Source organism: Garra rufa, chromosome 20 (genome assembly GCF_049309525.1).
Source record: "Garra rufa chromosome 20, GarRuf1.0, whole genome shotgun sequence".
NCBI classification, from domain to species: Eukaryota; Metazoa; Chordata; class Actinopteri; order Cypriniformes; family Cyprinidae; genus Garra; species Garra rufa.
This window is the reverse complement of record NC_133380.1, coordinates 4455619-4470758: the sequence shown is the minus strand read 5'-3', so window position 1 is coordinate 4470758 and position 15140 is coordinate 4455619. Positions and strand designations below refer to the sequence as shown.

Genomic DNA, 15140 nt, shown 5'->3' with positions numbered 1-15140 from the left:
ATGATGCTGAAAATACAGCTTTGATCACAGGAATAAATTACATTTTAAAACATAAATAGTAATATTTCACAATATTACAGTTTTTTTCTGTATTTTTAAGATTTTATTTGATCAAAAGTGACAAAAGCTTTCTGTTTTAAACTAATTCTGTTCTTTCGAACTTTTTATGCATCAAAGAATATCAAATATTACAAAAATATTAACTGTTTTCAACATTGATAATAATCTCAAATGTTTCTTATTTATATAAAAATAAAAAATAAAATATTATAATTTTTTCTTTAATCACAGGAATAAATTACATTTTAAAATTTTCAATATTCACTTGAAAAACAGATATTTAAAACTGTAATAATATTTCACAATTTTATTGATTTTTTTTGTATTTTTAAGATTTTTTTTTATTTAAAAAAATTTCCACAAACTGTTTTCAACATTGATAATAATCGGAAATGTTTCTTGAGCAGCAAATCAGCATATTAGAATGATTTTTGAAAGATCATGTGACACTGGAGTAATGATGCTGAAAATATAGCTTTGATCACAGGAATAAATTACATTTTAAAATATATTCAGACAGAGAACAGATATTTTAAATAGTAATAATATTTCACAATTTTACAGTTTTTTTCTGTATTTTTAATATTTTATTTGATCAAAAGTGACAGTAAAGACATTTATGTTACAAAAGCTTTCTGTTTTAAACTAATTCTGTTCTTTCGAACTTTTTATGCATCAAAGAATCTCAAAAACTAAAAAATATTAACTGTTTTCAACATTGATAATCACAAATGTTTCTTATAATTTATATAAAAATAAAAAAAATATATAATTTTTTCTTTAATCACAGGAATAAATTACATTTTAAAATTTTCAATATATACAAATGAAAAACAGATATTTAAAATTGTAATAATTTTTCAGAATTTTACAGATTTTTCTGTATTTTTAAGATTTTATTTGAATTTTATTCGATGAAAAGTGACCGTAAAGACATTTACTGTATGTTACAAAAGATTTCTGTTTCAAGCAAATGCTGTTCTTTTGAACTTTTTATGCATCAAAAAAATCTCAGCTTCCACAAAAATATTAACTGTTTTCAACACTGATAATAGTTTTCCTCAGCAGCAAATCAACATATTAGAATGATTTCTGAAGGATCATGTGACACTGAAGACTGGCCTAATGATGCTGAAAATTCTTTTTCTGTATTTTTAATATTTTATTTTAATGTTCATTGTATTTAAATAGAGCATTTGTGAGCAAAGAGAATTAAAAAATGACATTTTAGAGTTTTTTGAAAATTGAAAAGTTTTGAATGGTAGTGCAATACTTTTAATAGTAATCTGTTCATATATCAAGTTTTTGTTTATTAATTAATACTTTTATTCATCAAGGATGCATTTAATTAATCAAAAGTAACAGTAAAGACATTTATAATGCTACAAAAGGTTTCTATTTCAAATAAATGCTGTTCTTTTCAACTTTTATTCATCCAAGAATCCTGAAAAAATATAATGTATCTCAGTTTTCAACATTGATGATAATCAGAAATGTTTCTAAGCAAATCAGCATATTAGAATGATTTCTGAAGCATCATGTGACACTGAAGAATGGAGTAATGATGCTGAAAATACAGCTTTGATCACAGAAATAAATTACATTTTAATATATAATCAAATATAAAACAGTTGTTTAAAATTGTAATAATATTTCACATTTTACTATATTTTTAAACAAATAAATGCAGTCAAAAATGTTACTGACCTCAAACTTTGCAATGGTAGCAAAAGTCTCCATTTGCTCCTTGTTTAATCTGATTTCTGCCTGGGAGAAACAATTAGGATATTAAAGAGATCTTGCTTATTTTTCATCTTCTCTGTGCTCGTGTGTGTTGCTGTAAAGCTTTTGGGGGCAACACCTCAGAACTTGTAAGGCAACACACCATCTGTGATCTCCATATGTCTGTGATTAGTTCATGAGGTTTCAACCTGCTGGTTTAGCAAAGGACACAAAACTCAACATCACACACACCAGGACAACCTTCACACCAGAAAACTCACAATCAGCACCACTTCCTGTTGTGTGACTCAAGCTTTTGTCTGAAAGAGCAGCTCACATCCTCTAACCTGCTGGGAAAGATCTGTTCAATATCTTAAATTATCTCTTCTTCAAGTTTCAGAGCCAAGTTTTCTTGGGATGTTACACAATTTCTTTAATGTTATGAAGTGTCTACTTAAACACCAATCCATTAGAAATCAATAGATAAACCTTGCATAGGCAACAAAGTTATGGACTGTTTTCCGAAAAGCAGTTTTCTTATATTTTCCAGTGCATTTGTTGCTAATTAGTCCTCTAGTAATCAGATTAGATCAGGTCAGTGTCATTAAATCAGCTTTTAAATGCAGGTTTTACCCAGACTCACCCCAGACCAAGAGACTGATATCATGATGTCTACTTTATGTAAGCACTGCAATCCCGACATTTTACTCTGATTTTACACTTTAAACACGGTTTATTCCATAGATTTGAGACTGTTAATCTGTATAATAATTAGATTACTCAGCAACAATCCTGCGTATTATAATCAATTAAATAAACCCCTATAATTTGAATGAAAACATTAAATATGGCTCTACTCTGATTATAGTCTACAGCAGTCATTCCCACAAGTGTGTCGCGGGAGATTTTGTTTGGGTCGCCAAGTCGAGCACTATATTTCAGTGTGATATACTCTTGATTAAAATTTATATGTGTAGTTCACCTATTAGCCGCACGAGGGAGCTCTTCTTCTTTTTTTTAAGTGGTTGTTTTGTTCTTTAGCTGCGCACTCGTCTCAGACTATATTTATTTTGTATTCTTATGTATTTTGCCTCAAAGTATCTTACTTGAGTAAACGTGGTCACAGTGGGTGCATAAAGTTCTCAAAAATATTTCAGTAAGAAACTTGTTTTTGATTTAACTTAATGTTCATATTATTCTGGTAGATGTGCAAAGCATTGAATGTTATATGAAAGGCATGCATTGATTCTGTCTGGTTTTATTGATGATAGGAAGAAAAACAAACGATTAACTGCCCTATTTTGCACTTTGTCCCATTAAGTATAAATTGTGTACACTGTAATGATGAGAATATGAAAACAAATGAGATGCCTTGTCAACTCTTCCTTTCTCATTTCACCTCTGCATTTTACTTCTTGTCAACAACAGGTAAATAAAAAAAAATGTGCTTTGTCAAATATCTTTATCTCTTTTAAATAGTTAAGTGGAAGCTTAACTGACCTTAAAAATGGTCATACATATTTTGTTAATGCATAAATTCTCTTCGTGATATCTGAACTATATGGGCCTAATGTTTTTTGGGTCACAAGGATTTATCGACTTTAAAATGTGGGTCCCCAGAAAAAAAAGTTTGGGAAACACTGGTCTACAGCACATTTTAAGTGTTCACAAAGCTAATGTAGGATTTTAAAAACAAAATACTGATAATTAAACATCACGAACGCTTTCTAATTTATATGGACATGCCTGGATGTTTGTACATCGCTGATGTTATTTCTTTCCTTAAATGTGAGGTAAAGCTTCATTCATTTGTTAAGATCGTGACAAATGCACTGAGCTCTTTAGTCACGTGAGTCCGTCTTAAGCAGCATCACTGGTCTCGGGATTTCCTTCCACTGGGGGATGCTGGGGATGCCCTTTCCGGTGTCCTCTCCGTGACCGTGAACATGTGCACTCGCACGCAAACACGTCTCACATCCAAACGCAAGCACAGCATTTACTCATAGACTAGCAGTTTTGCAGCATGCAATTCATTTTTTACTAACGTTAGTCAATATTAATGTTAATGGGTGATTCGAGGCTTAGTCCACAAGTCCATGAGCAGATCCTGTAGAGAAGAAGAGGAGAGACACTCATAGGAGAATGAACAGACAGCACTGAACATCTGACAAACAGCAGATCACTAATTATATTAAGGGAATAATTTGATATCTTGAATCATTTGATTTAGATCGGGAGTTTGAAGGGCGTATCTTTTTTATTTTATTATTTTCCCCTTCATTTTTTCAAAACAGTATAAAACATCAAACCATTAAGACAATACAATCATAAAAAGAAAAAAAGAGAAAAAAGAAAGAAAATATACATAGATACAAATGTGTTGCCAGGTTAACAGAAAAAAAGTAATACATTTGCATCTTAAGAGGGCACACAGGACAAATATACACAAATTTAAACTTTTAATAAAAAAATAAAAATAAAATAATATATATATATATATATATATATATATATATATATATATATATAATTAAAATAATTAAAAAAATTAAAAATGTATATTTTATATAAATAAAAATAATTATATAAAAATAAGTTTAATAAAAATTTAATAATAATATAACTATAATTAAATGATGTAGTGAAGTAAAATTATGAAAATGAAGTAAAATAAGTAAAAATATTAAGTTTCATTTTTTAATTATTTATTTATGTTGATAAAATAAAATATATTATTAGAATGTTTATTAGTGCTATTTAATGTTGTAAAATTTATTAGAAAAATGCCTTTAAAAATATAATAGTGTTCCTTCTAGCACTTTTGATCGTTTCCTAATATGCTTTTGGTATCTCCATACATGTTGTTGTGTACAAAATAATACAACATGAATGTGTTGATATAATATTTTAATATAATATAATACAAAACCGTATTGCGAATGTTCTTGGCCGATGACCCGTATGTTCAGCACGTTGGACAGCGCGTGCTGAGCGTTCATGGGATTTGAAGTCATTTCCGCGCGGTTGCGCGTCACTGGCGACCGTTTAGAACTACCACTCCCATGATCCCTTGCGCGGCTTCGCTTTCTCTGCTCTTCGGCATCATCGGAAACGGGCCACAAGGCGTCGTAGTAACCAAGCCGAATGGCTTACTAGAAACCAGAAATCATATTCTCTAAAATATTACGCCAATAACTCGACTCAAATCGCCTCTACGCCCTCAACGCTGCGCCGACTTCGCGGTGGAGGGATTAATCCACCTAAACCAGCTCGCGCGGCTCTTTTCCTCCGTTTGAGAATGAAGATTTTTGCATCTCAGACTCGGTTGCTGATGATTCAGTGATCCGGATCACGCCAGGAATGGAAGAGTTTGCTCGAGTCTCACCGGGAATCGAAGAGCTTTAGGCGAAAGTTGAACAGCATGAAGACGTTTTTGGGGAAGGTCTGATTATCGGTGCGATGCAGGGCGGTCGAGAATCGTCTGACGGCTGAAATCGTGGAGGTTTTCTCAAATCCCGGAGGCAAACACGCCGACTTTTGCCCTTTAGAGCAGATTAATAGCACGGTGGCTTTCAGGTTCGTCTCCTTGGTGAAGACCTGAAGTCTTTGCAGCCTCTGCAGCCCTTTAAAGACGTCCAAACCTCAGTGTGGTAAAGGTGTGCAGCTTGCAGGAGGATGTTGTAGATGCATTTAGATCAAGATCAGCTGCTAAGAGTTGTTTTTAACGCTAATGCACAGATTTAGCATGCTTTTTGAAGGTTTTTATACTCTAAAACCTCATGAAATGGCTGGTAGGTGGGACCAACTATTCCAATATGAACATTTGTAATCACTCTTGACTTTCATACTTTCATTGACTGCATTCCCTTTAATCTGGATCTAAATATCAGCATCTTTCTATCATTTTAGCCTGATTTCTTTATGACACCCAGTGGGATCTTCAAACACCCTTCCCTGCACAGGTGACCCAGCTTGTGTTCCAGTTATGATGCCTGCGCTGCATGCATGAACTTCAAGACTGTGTTGAATGGTGGCAGTGCCATAGGGTTGGTGTTGCCCTGAACCGGTGTCAGAAAGGCTGTTGTGTCTTTGACCTCCAAAGAGCCTGTCTCCGTAGAACGTCCACTGTTAGACAGCTAAATGACACTTTTGTGAATGGTAGACAATTGCAGATCCTGAGAGCATGGCAGATAAGACGGCTCCCCACTGTCAGCTGAGGCTGGAGTGGATTCATGGATACAGAGGACATCAGTGCAGGAATAACCTGTACTACACCGCGGGGAAGGAGATTGTGTATTTCGTGGCTGGAGTCGGAGTGGTTTACAACACCAGAGAACACACACAGAAGTTCTACTTGGGACACAACGACGACATCATTAGGTAAGATGATGCTCTTTAGAACAGTTTGCATTGTGAGTTTGTGACATTGAAAATATCCAAAAGTTACCATGGGGTTACCATGCACTATGCATAGTAAATTAACATGGCAGTCCTTCAGTATCATGATAATACCATGTTTTTAGAATATATGTACTGTGGTACTGTCATTGTATATTTGGAATACCATAATATCAAGTTTTATGGACATATATTATGGCAATCCCACATTTTCTTGGACATGTACCATTATGATACATTTTTTTGGACTTTTACCATGGATAATGCCATTGTATTCTTTGAAATGCTACAAGATATTTTATAAAAACATTTGTAAATTAACATAACATCGTTCCGTATTATTGTATGCAACAAAATGCCATGATAATACCATGTTTTCTAACATGTAACATGGTAATTGTGTGGTATTTCTTAGAGAACCATGATATCACAATTTTTTGGGACAAATACTATGGCAGAACCATTGTATCTGCACAATCGTGGTAAGAAAATACCATGTTTACTAATATGCACCATGGTAATGTCATAGTATTTCTTTGAGAACCATGATATTACAATTTTTAGGCATACTATTGCAAAACCATTGGTGATACCATGTTTTTTTGGACATTTACCAAGGTAATATACCATTATATTCTTTTAAACGTGACAAGGTATGATATAAATACCATGGTAAATTAACATAACATCTTTCAGTGTCATTGTATGCAACAAAATGCCATGATAATACCATGTTTTCTAACATGTAGCATGGTAATTGCATGGTATTTCTTAGAGAATCATGATATCACCATTTTTTGGACAAATACTATGGCAGAACCATTGTATCATCACAATCGTGGTAAGAAAATACCATGATTATATCATGTTTTCTAATATGTGCCATGGTAATGTCATGGTATTTCTTGGAGAACCATTTTTTTTTTTGGACAAATACTAAGGCAAAACCATGGTAAATTAACATAACATCTTTCAGTATCATTGTATGTAACAAAATACCATGATAGTTCCATGTTTTCTAACATGCACCGTGGTAATTTCACACTATTTCTTGATAAAACATGATATTTCCATTTTTTTGGACAGCTACTATGGCAAAACCATTGGTGATACCATGTATTTTGGACATTTACAATAGTAATACCAATGTATTTTTTAAGCAGCATGACATTTCATACATATAGCATGGTAAATTAATATATAAGCACAATCATGGTAAGAAAATACCATGATAATACCATGTTTTCTAATATGTACCATGGTAATGTAATGGTATTTCTTGCAGTACCATATCGCAATTTTTTGGGCAAGTACTATGGCAAAACCATTGGTGATACCATGGTTTTGGACTTTTACCATGGTAATACCATTGTATTTTTTAAGCAGCATAAAATTTCATACATATACCATGGTAAATTAATATATAAGCACTAATCATCGTAGGAAAATACCATGATAATACCATGTTTTCTAATATGTGCAATGGTAATGTAATGGTATTTCTCGGAGTATGATGATATTGTAATGTTTTTGGACAAGTACTATGGCACAACCATTGGTGATACCAATTTTTTTTTTGGACATTTACCATGGTAATGCCATTTTATTTTCTAAATGGCATGACATTTCATGCATATACCATGATAAATTAATATATCAGCATCAATCATGGTAAGAAAATACTATGACAGTACCATATTTTCTAATATGTACCATGGTAATGTCATGATATTTCTTGGAGTACCATGATATCACATTATTTTGGAGAAATACTGTTGGAAAACCATTGGTTATACTATGTTTTTTGGACATTTACCATGTTAAAACCTTGTATTTTTTAAACAGCATACAATTTTATACATATACCAAGGTAAATTAATATATCAGCACTAATCATGGTAAGAAAACATCACATTATTTTGGAGAAATACTATGGGAAAACCATTGGTGATACCAAATAAAGTTGACTTTGAAGTTTTTTTGTATGTTTACCATAGTATTGCCATCATATTTTTAAGTATAATGGAATTGCATGCATATACCATGGTAATTTAATATATCAGCGCCATCATTGTAAAAAAAAAATACCATAATAAAGCCATGTTTTCTAATATGTGCCATAATAATATCATGGTATTTCTTGGAGTACCATAATATCGCTATATTTTTTGGCAAATGCTATAGCAAAACCATTGGCGATACCAATCTTTTTTGGATATTTACCATGGTAATGCCATTTGTATTTTGGTACATGGTAAATTAATATATCAGCACCAATCATGGTAAGAAAATACTATGATAATACCATGTTTTCTAATAAATGTAATATTTTCCTGGACGTGTACCACAGCAAATTGTGCGTTTTTCATACATTTACTATAGTATTGCCATGGTATTTAAAAAAAGAAATAGATTACATGTGAATACCATGGTACATGAATAACAATTGATGTTATATATCATAATATTATCATCTGTTAGTGTGTTTAATGGTTGTTTGTTGGCTGTGTAGAGTTGATAGTAGTCGTTCCTCTGTGATAAAGCGGTTTGTATCTGAGACACCTGATGCTATCTGAATGTTCCATCCGCACATTTATCAGACTGTCGTCTCCCGGACAGATCAATGCTTCACAATCACATACGGCCCTGGAACAGGCGAGGGGTCAGGACTCGCTCCTATACTGATTATATCACTGAGCAGCAGCAGCAGCAGGGTTTGGGAGTGAAATGGCAGCAGGGTGACCCTAATGGAGGGCAGCGCTTCTGTAAAAAGCCTTTTCTTGTTCAGCAAAGCTATGTGATTTTTCTCCTGAAGGGAGAGATGGGCCGATACGCTGAGGAAGTGACCGCAAATTTTTTTTTCTCACTCTCGCCTCCAGGTGAACTTGTGTAAAAGAGGACGCTTGTGTTTCTAGCAGCGCACAAAAAATATTTAACATAAACAACTGAATAAACTTGTAATGTTATGCATATTTGATAACTAAATGAATCGGTCCGATTTATGCAAAAACATTTGTAAAATTTAAATAAAAGTTTATTGGAGTATGTTTTACAAGAAAATACCGTTTTTTATACTTACAGATTTTACACTTCATTCAATTTGCAATTCAATTTTAAATTTTAATTCAAGTTTCTACACCCTTTTTTTAGTGTAGTATTAACAAACTCCTTGTTTTAAATACACAATAGCCAGGTTTGTATATTTATTATCAATAAATCCAATAAGTTTTAGCACATTTTAACTAATCAAATATTGCTTTTTAAATTTTTGGGGGGGATTTTATGATTAAATAATCAAATAGATGCATATAATTAATAATAAACTATTACTTTTTTGTTAGCTTTTTTCTTTATTACTGAGTTTTATCTCCTCCAAGTTTATTAATTTATTTATATTAAATTCATATAGATGCTTATAATTAATAATAAATTGTGCCATGATTTTGTAATTTTTTTCTTTATTCCTGAGTATTTTATTTATTTTGCATTATGCTTATAATTAATAAAAGAAATTTCATTCTTTTCATTATTCCTGAATTAGTTTTTTTTATCACATTAAGTTTATTAGTTTGTTTATATTAAATATAGATGCATATAATTAATAATAAACAATGGCATGATTTTTTAATTTTAGTTTTTTCATTATTCTTTTTTAATCACATTAAGTTTATTAGTTTGTTCATATTAAATACATAGAGATGCGTATACTAATAACAATGAACTTTGCCATGATTTTTAACTTTAATTTAATTTTTTTATATTTTATTTATTTTGCATCAAGTTTATTAGTTTATATTAAATGCATATGCTTATAATTAATAATAAACAATGTTATGATTTTTATTTTTTTTTATTTTTTTATTATTCCTGCTTTTTTGCATCACACTGTTTGTTATTAGTTTGTTTATATTAAATGCATAGAGATGCATATAATTAATAATGAACTCTGCCATGTTTTTTTTTTATTATCCCTGAGTTTTTATTGATTTGGCATCACATTAAGTTTATTAGTTTATATTAAATGCATATGCTGATAATTAATAATAAACAATACCATGATGATAATTTTTTTCTTTATTCTTGAGTTTCATTTATGTGGCATCACGTTAAGTTTAATAGTTTGTTTATATTAAATACATATAGATGCATATAATTAATAATAAACAGTTTTTTGTTTTTTCCTTTTTTCCTGATTTATTTAGTTATTTTTTGCATCACATTCAAATACATAAATCTTAAATTTAGGCTTAATTTTGAGTGAGGGTGAAAGATTTGGTATTGATCATACCCCAGAAAACTAATTAAAAATGCTGGTTTCTAGTTTGCATCTTGCATTTCAGTAGATGTTTGCATAAACATTTGGTTTATGGACTGCGCTGTGACAGAAAGCCAAGCTGATTTAGCAATATTTAGTCCTGTTTACATTTGCCAAACTATCAAATCCAAGACGTCCGCGTAACGCCATCTCTGTTTGCACTCGAGGGTGGGATGCTATTCTTGTCATCTGATTCCATTCGCAGCAATTATCATCTTGCCCACAACCTGATCACTCAGATATAACTATCATGTTTGTTTATAATAAGGTTTAATTGCTTGGTTAAAGTTAGAGCGCAGGTTACTCTCTGTGAACCAACTGCATTATGGGATGCAGAGGTGTCTTGTTTTAGGCCGAGCCTGCAATTGATGGATTTGGTAATTAGCATTAATTGTCTCAAGTGTCCCGTCACCTCGTTAAGCAGGTCTCTCTGTAATGTGCACCTATAAACGGAAACCACAGGACGGCGTTTGTGTTATTGCACTAATTGTGTATGTTAGACATTCAGTGTTGTTGGCTTTGGCCAGATTGTATTTTATTAGAGAAACACACACACACACACACACACACACATACTGGTCATGGTTGACGTCGACTGAAGAGTATATTAACCCAGTTCATCTCGCTGCCTGAGGGGGAACTTTGCTATTAAAAGTCACATTAAAAGTACTATGCAGAAACACACAGGATGCCAGTGGCGCTGAGGTATAAAATGTGCTTTTATTGCAGTCGAGAGCCAAATCTAATGAACTTAGTATCATTTTGAGCTACTTTAGAGCAGCCTGGTGTTTTACACAATGATAATGCAAGGTGTTTCAGTTAATTGTCAGTGATTTGTACAAATCTAAGAGTTAATCTCTTGAAGTAAATTATGTTAAGGAGAGGTTTGCTCTTATTATTTATTATATGCTTATTTATTTATGCAAAAAGTAAACCAAATTATTTCTAGAGACCAGAATAATCAGAGATGTGTTGGTGGTCTAGTTTGTTTAACAGGTGCGCAGTCTTAAAATATACACTACCAGTCAAAAGTGCTTGAACTGTATGATTTTTAATGTATTAAAAAGTACAGCAAAATCTGTAAAAAATTGAAATATTTTTACTATTTAAAATAACTGTTTTGTATTTGAATTTATTTTAAAATGTAATTTATTCCTGTGATTTCAAAGCTGATTTTATTGCATTATTTCTCCAGTCTACAGTGTCACATGATCCTTCAGAAATCATTCTGATATTCTGATTTGATGCTCAAAAACATTTGTTATTACTATTATATATATATATATATGTATATATGTATGTGTGTGTGTGTGTGTGTGTGTGTGTGTGTGTGTGTGTGTATATATATATTGTATATATTATTATATATATATTATATGTATATTATTCGATTCCCTTTGAGATGTGTTACTTTAGCATTATCAGCACTAGAAAAAAATATTTTTCAAAGTTGTAAATACAACGTATAAATGATTGGAAAATTAAAAATTATTTAAAAATGATAGAAAAAAATAATATATTTAATTTTAATTTATAAAAATAATTATAAAATAAAAACTATTGAAAAATAAAAACCAAATATAAAAATAAACAATTTTTGGAGTATGTTTTTCAAAAACACTATTTCAGTCTTTCATTTTAAATAAAAATAAATGTAATTAAAAATAATGTGTTACTTTGTTTTGAAATGTACTAGACATTTCTGTGTAAAGTTTGTTTCAGAATTGGAATAATAATACACACTTAATTTTTATGCAGAATAAACAGTAACACAATAATTTCCTGTAAAGCACAAACAAATTTGACTTTGACTTTGATATTTGTATTGGAAAACGAGACAAAAGCACTAACACATTATTTGCAGTGATTATGATAGATATTATCGATCCTCTTAAAGAATTATTTTCCCTTCAGTTGGGTTCTTGAGTAGCTATTAGGGATGCACTGATCCGACTTTTTCAGTCCCGATACCGATGCCTGGGCTTTGTATATCTGTCGATACCCGATACCGATCCAATACCATTGTTGAATTAATAATAAACTGCATACCTTCCACCTTAGAAGAAACTAAAGGCACCAAACTTTCCTAACTAAACATTACCCTCCTAACTAAGACAAAACAGAGGAAATGTGTTGAATACTTATTTATTTGTTATTTAAAGAACAATTGTGCATTCAAATTGAAAATAGAATGTAATTAAACTTCTTTCAAATAGAATGTAATCAAACTTCAAAAAAGAGAGGAAAAAAACTATTTTTTCAATATCAGGGCCGATATCCGATCCTAATATCGGATCGGTGCACCCCTAGTAGCTATGGTTCTTTAAAGATTAAACACATTTTTGATGTTTCATTCTAGGTTCTTCAAATCAGTTTTTTGTTTTTTCCGGGTCCTTCTAAAGACCTGTGTTGAAGAATCTGCCGTTTTGAGTAGTCTAGATTATCCACTGACTAAAGAGATTTCGTTGAGTCAAAGCGCTCATTGTTCTTGTTTGTCTCAGCATGAAGGGCAGGTGTTGGGGTCGCTCCATCAGCCCGTATCTGACCCCGAACACAGCGAGATTAGCCCAGCAATTGAGCTCTTAACCGAGGGCAGACGCTCCGTGGAATTACTGTAAGCTCAAATTCCATGCCCGTCCGTGTGAGACAGCCGAGGACGTGTTTATTTGCTTTTTCTTGTTCCTGTCTTGTCACGGTTTTGGATATGCATGATTTCGAGAGCTCATTAGGACTAAAACAATCTGACTACTCATTCCATTAAAGCTCTCGTCGGAGATGCGTTCATAATTGCATTATTCTAATGAACAGATCCAGCTCAGTCATTGCCTTTTCATTTTTTTTTTCTGCACTTAAAAATAGCAAATGGAAATTTAAACAAGTAACTTGTGATTAGAATTTAAATTAATTTATACCACAACAGTGTTGCGTTTCAGACTATAATTGAGGTGTTGATTAGTTTTGTTTAATAATTCAGCTATTAGAGCTTCATATCATCAAGTGGAGACACTGTTTTTTCATGCACCTGTCAAGTTTGAGATTTTGGTGTTTCATAAAGTGTTTTTTCAGACTATTGTGGAAAGAAAACACCCAAAAGACACCATTAAGTGTTTCTTTTATAGCACTTTATCTATTTGTGTCAATAGATTTCTATCACAATCCATATTTTTAAAGGCTGTTTTATTAAAATAAGTTTTTTCTCCTACACTGAGCCATAAATCTCCACTTCAGTAACACTTACACACATTAAACTTTAAATTTTTACAGAGGGATTTGTTCATATATAATTTGCTTGATTTTATACATTTTATTCCCCCCAAAATAGTAAAAAAAAAAAAAAGTGAGATACCCAAAATCCCCTTTGTAAAAACATTTGACTCTAATGTCAAAAAATAATTTAAAAATAGAATTTTGAAACTGACTTCATCCAGTGTTTAGATTTTTGTACAAGAAATGTATGCATATTTCATTAAATAATAATTTTAGAAAACTTGTAATACAAAAAATGTTTGCAATTATCAATGTAATCAGTAAATTGGGTAAGTAAGGTGATAACTATTAGTTATTTTTTTTTAACCTATTTACCTGCAGAGGTAACTTCCAGAACAAAAATTTACAGATAATTTATAGTTTTAATAATTTGTTTTTTGAGGAAAACATTTCAGGATTTCTCTCCATATAGTGGACTTCTATGGTGCCCGCGAGTTTGAACTTCCAAAATGCAGATTGAATGCAGCTTCAAAGGGCTCGAAACGATCCCAGCTGAGGAAGAAGGGTCTTATCTATCTTATCTGTACAAAAACTTTGCGTGTACCCTGTGTATTCGGGTTCAAGACAGTTAGGGTATGTCGAAAAACTCCCATCTTATTTTCTCTATCTTAAAAATCGCCCTGTGTTGCTGTTTTACCTTTTTTTTGGAAGTGGCATTTGATCTTTTTTGTGTGTCATTCCATCACTTGCTCACCAATGGATCCTCTGCAGTGAATGGGTGCCGTCAGAATGAGAGTCCAAACAGCTGATAAAAACATTACAATAATCCACAAGTAATTCACACCACTCCAGTCCATCAGTTAACATCTTGTGAAGCCAAACGCTGTGCATTTGTAAGAAACAAATTCATTAGTAAGATTTTAATTTTTTTTTTTTTTAACTTCGAACCATTTCTTTTGGCTAAAATACGAGTCCATAATCCTTAATACGCTTCCTCCAGTGAAAAAGTGGTCTGGTCTGATCAAGATCAAAAATGTTTTACAAGCCAAAACAGCTCTAAACAGATATTTGTGTAGATTTTGATGTGAGAGACAAAAGAAATTTTTTTAGTGGAGGAAACATTGTTGTGGATTATGGACTCGTATTTTGGTTGGTTTAAAGTAAAAAATTGTCTTAATGATAGATTTGTTTCTTACAAACACACAGTTTTTGGCTTCACAAGATGTTAACTGATGGACTGGAGTGGTGTGGATTACTTGTGGATTATTGTAATGTTTTTATCAGCTGTTTGGACTCTCATTCTGACGGCACCCATTCACTCCAGAGGATCAATTGATGAGCAAGCGATGTAATACTACATTTCTCCAAATTTGATGAAGAAACACACTCATCTACATCTTGGATGGCCAGCAAATTTTATTTTTTTTACTGAACTATT

General features: G+C 31.9%; 1 protein-coding gene across 1 annotated transcript in view; it reads left to right on the top strand.

Moving 5' to 3' along the window:
• The first annotated feature begins 5096 nt into the window (after window positions 1-5096).
• The window catches only part of eml6 (EMAP like 6), a 56555-nt gene continuing 46511 nt past the window's right edge, over window positions 5097-15140 (top strand). Inside the window, exons 1-3 of the mRNA XM_073826376.1 lie at window positions 5097-6162; window positions 8800-9022; window positions 12997-13109. Coding sequence (XP_073682477.1) covers window positions 5966-6162; window positions 8800-9022; window positions 12997-13109 — 533 coding nt within the window. The 5' untranslated portion in view covers window positions 5097-5965. The remainder of the gene's footprint in view (window positions 6163-8799; window positions 9023-12996; window positions 13110-15140) is intronic.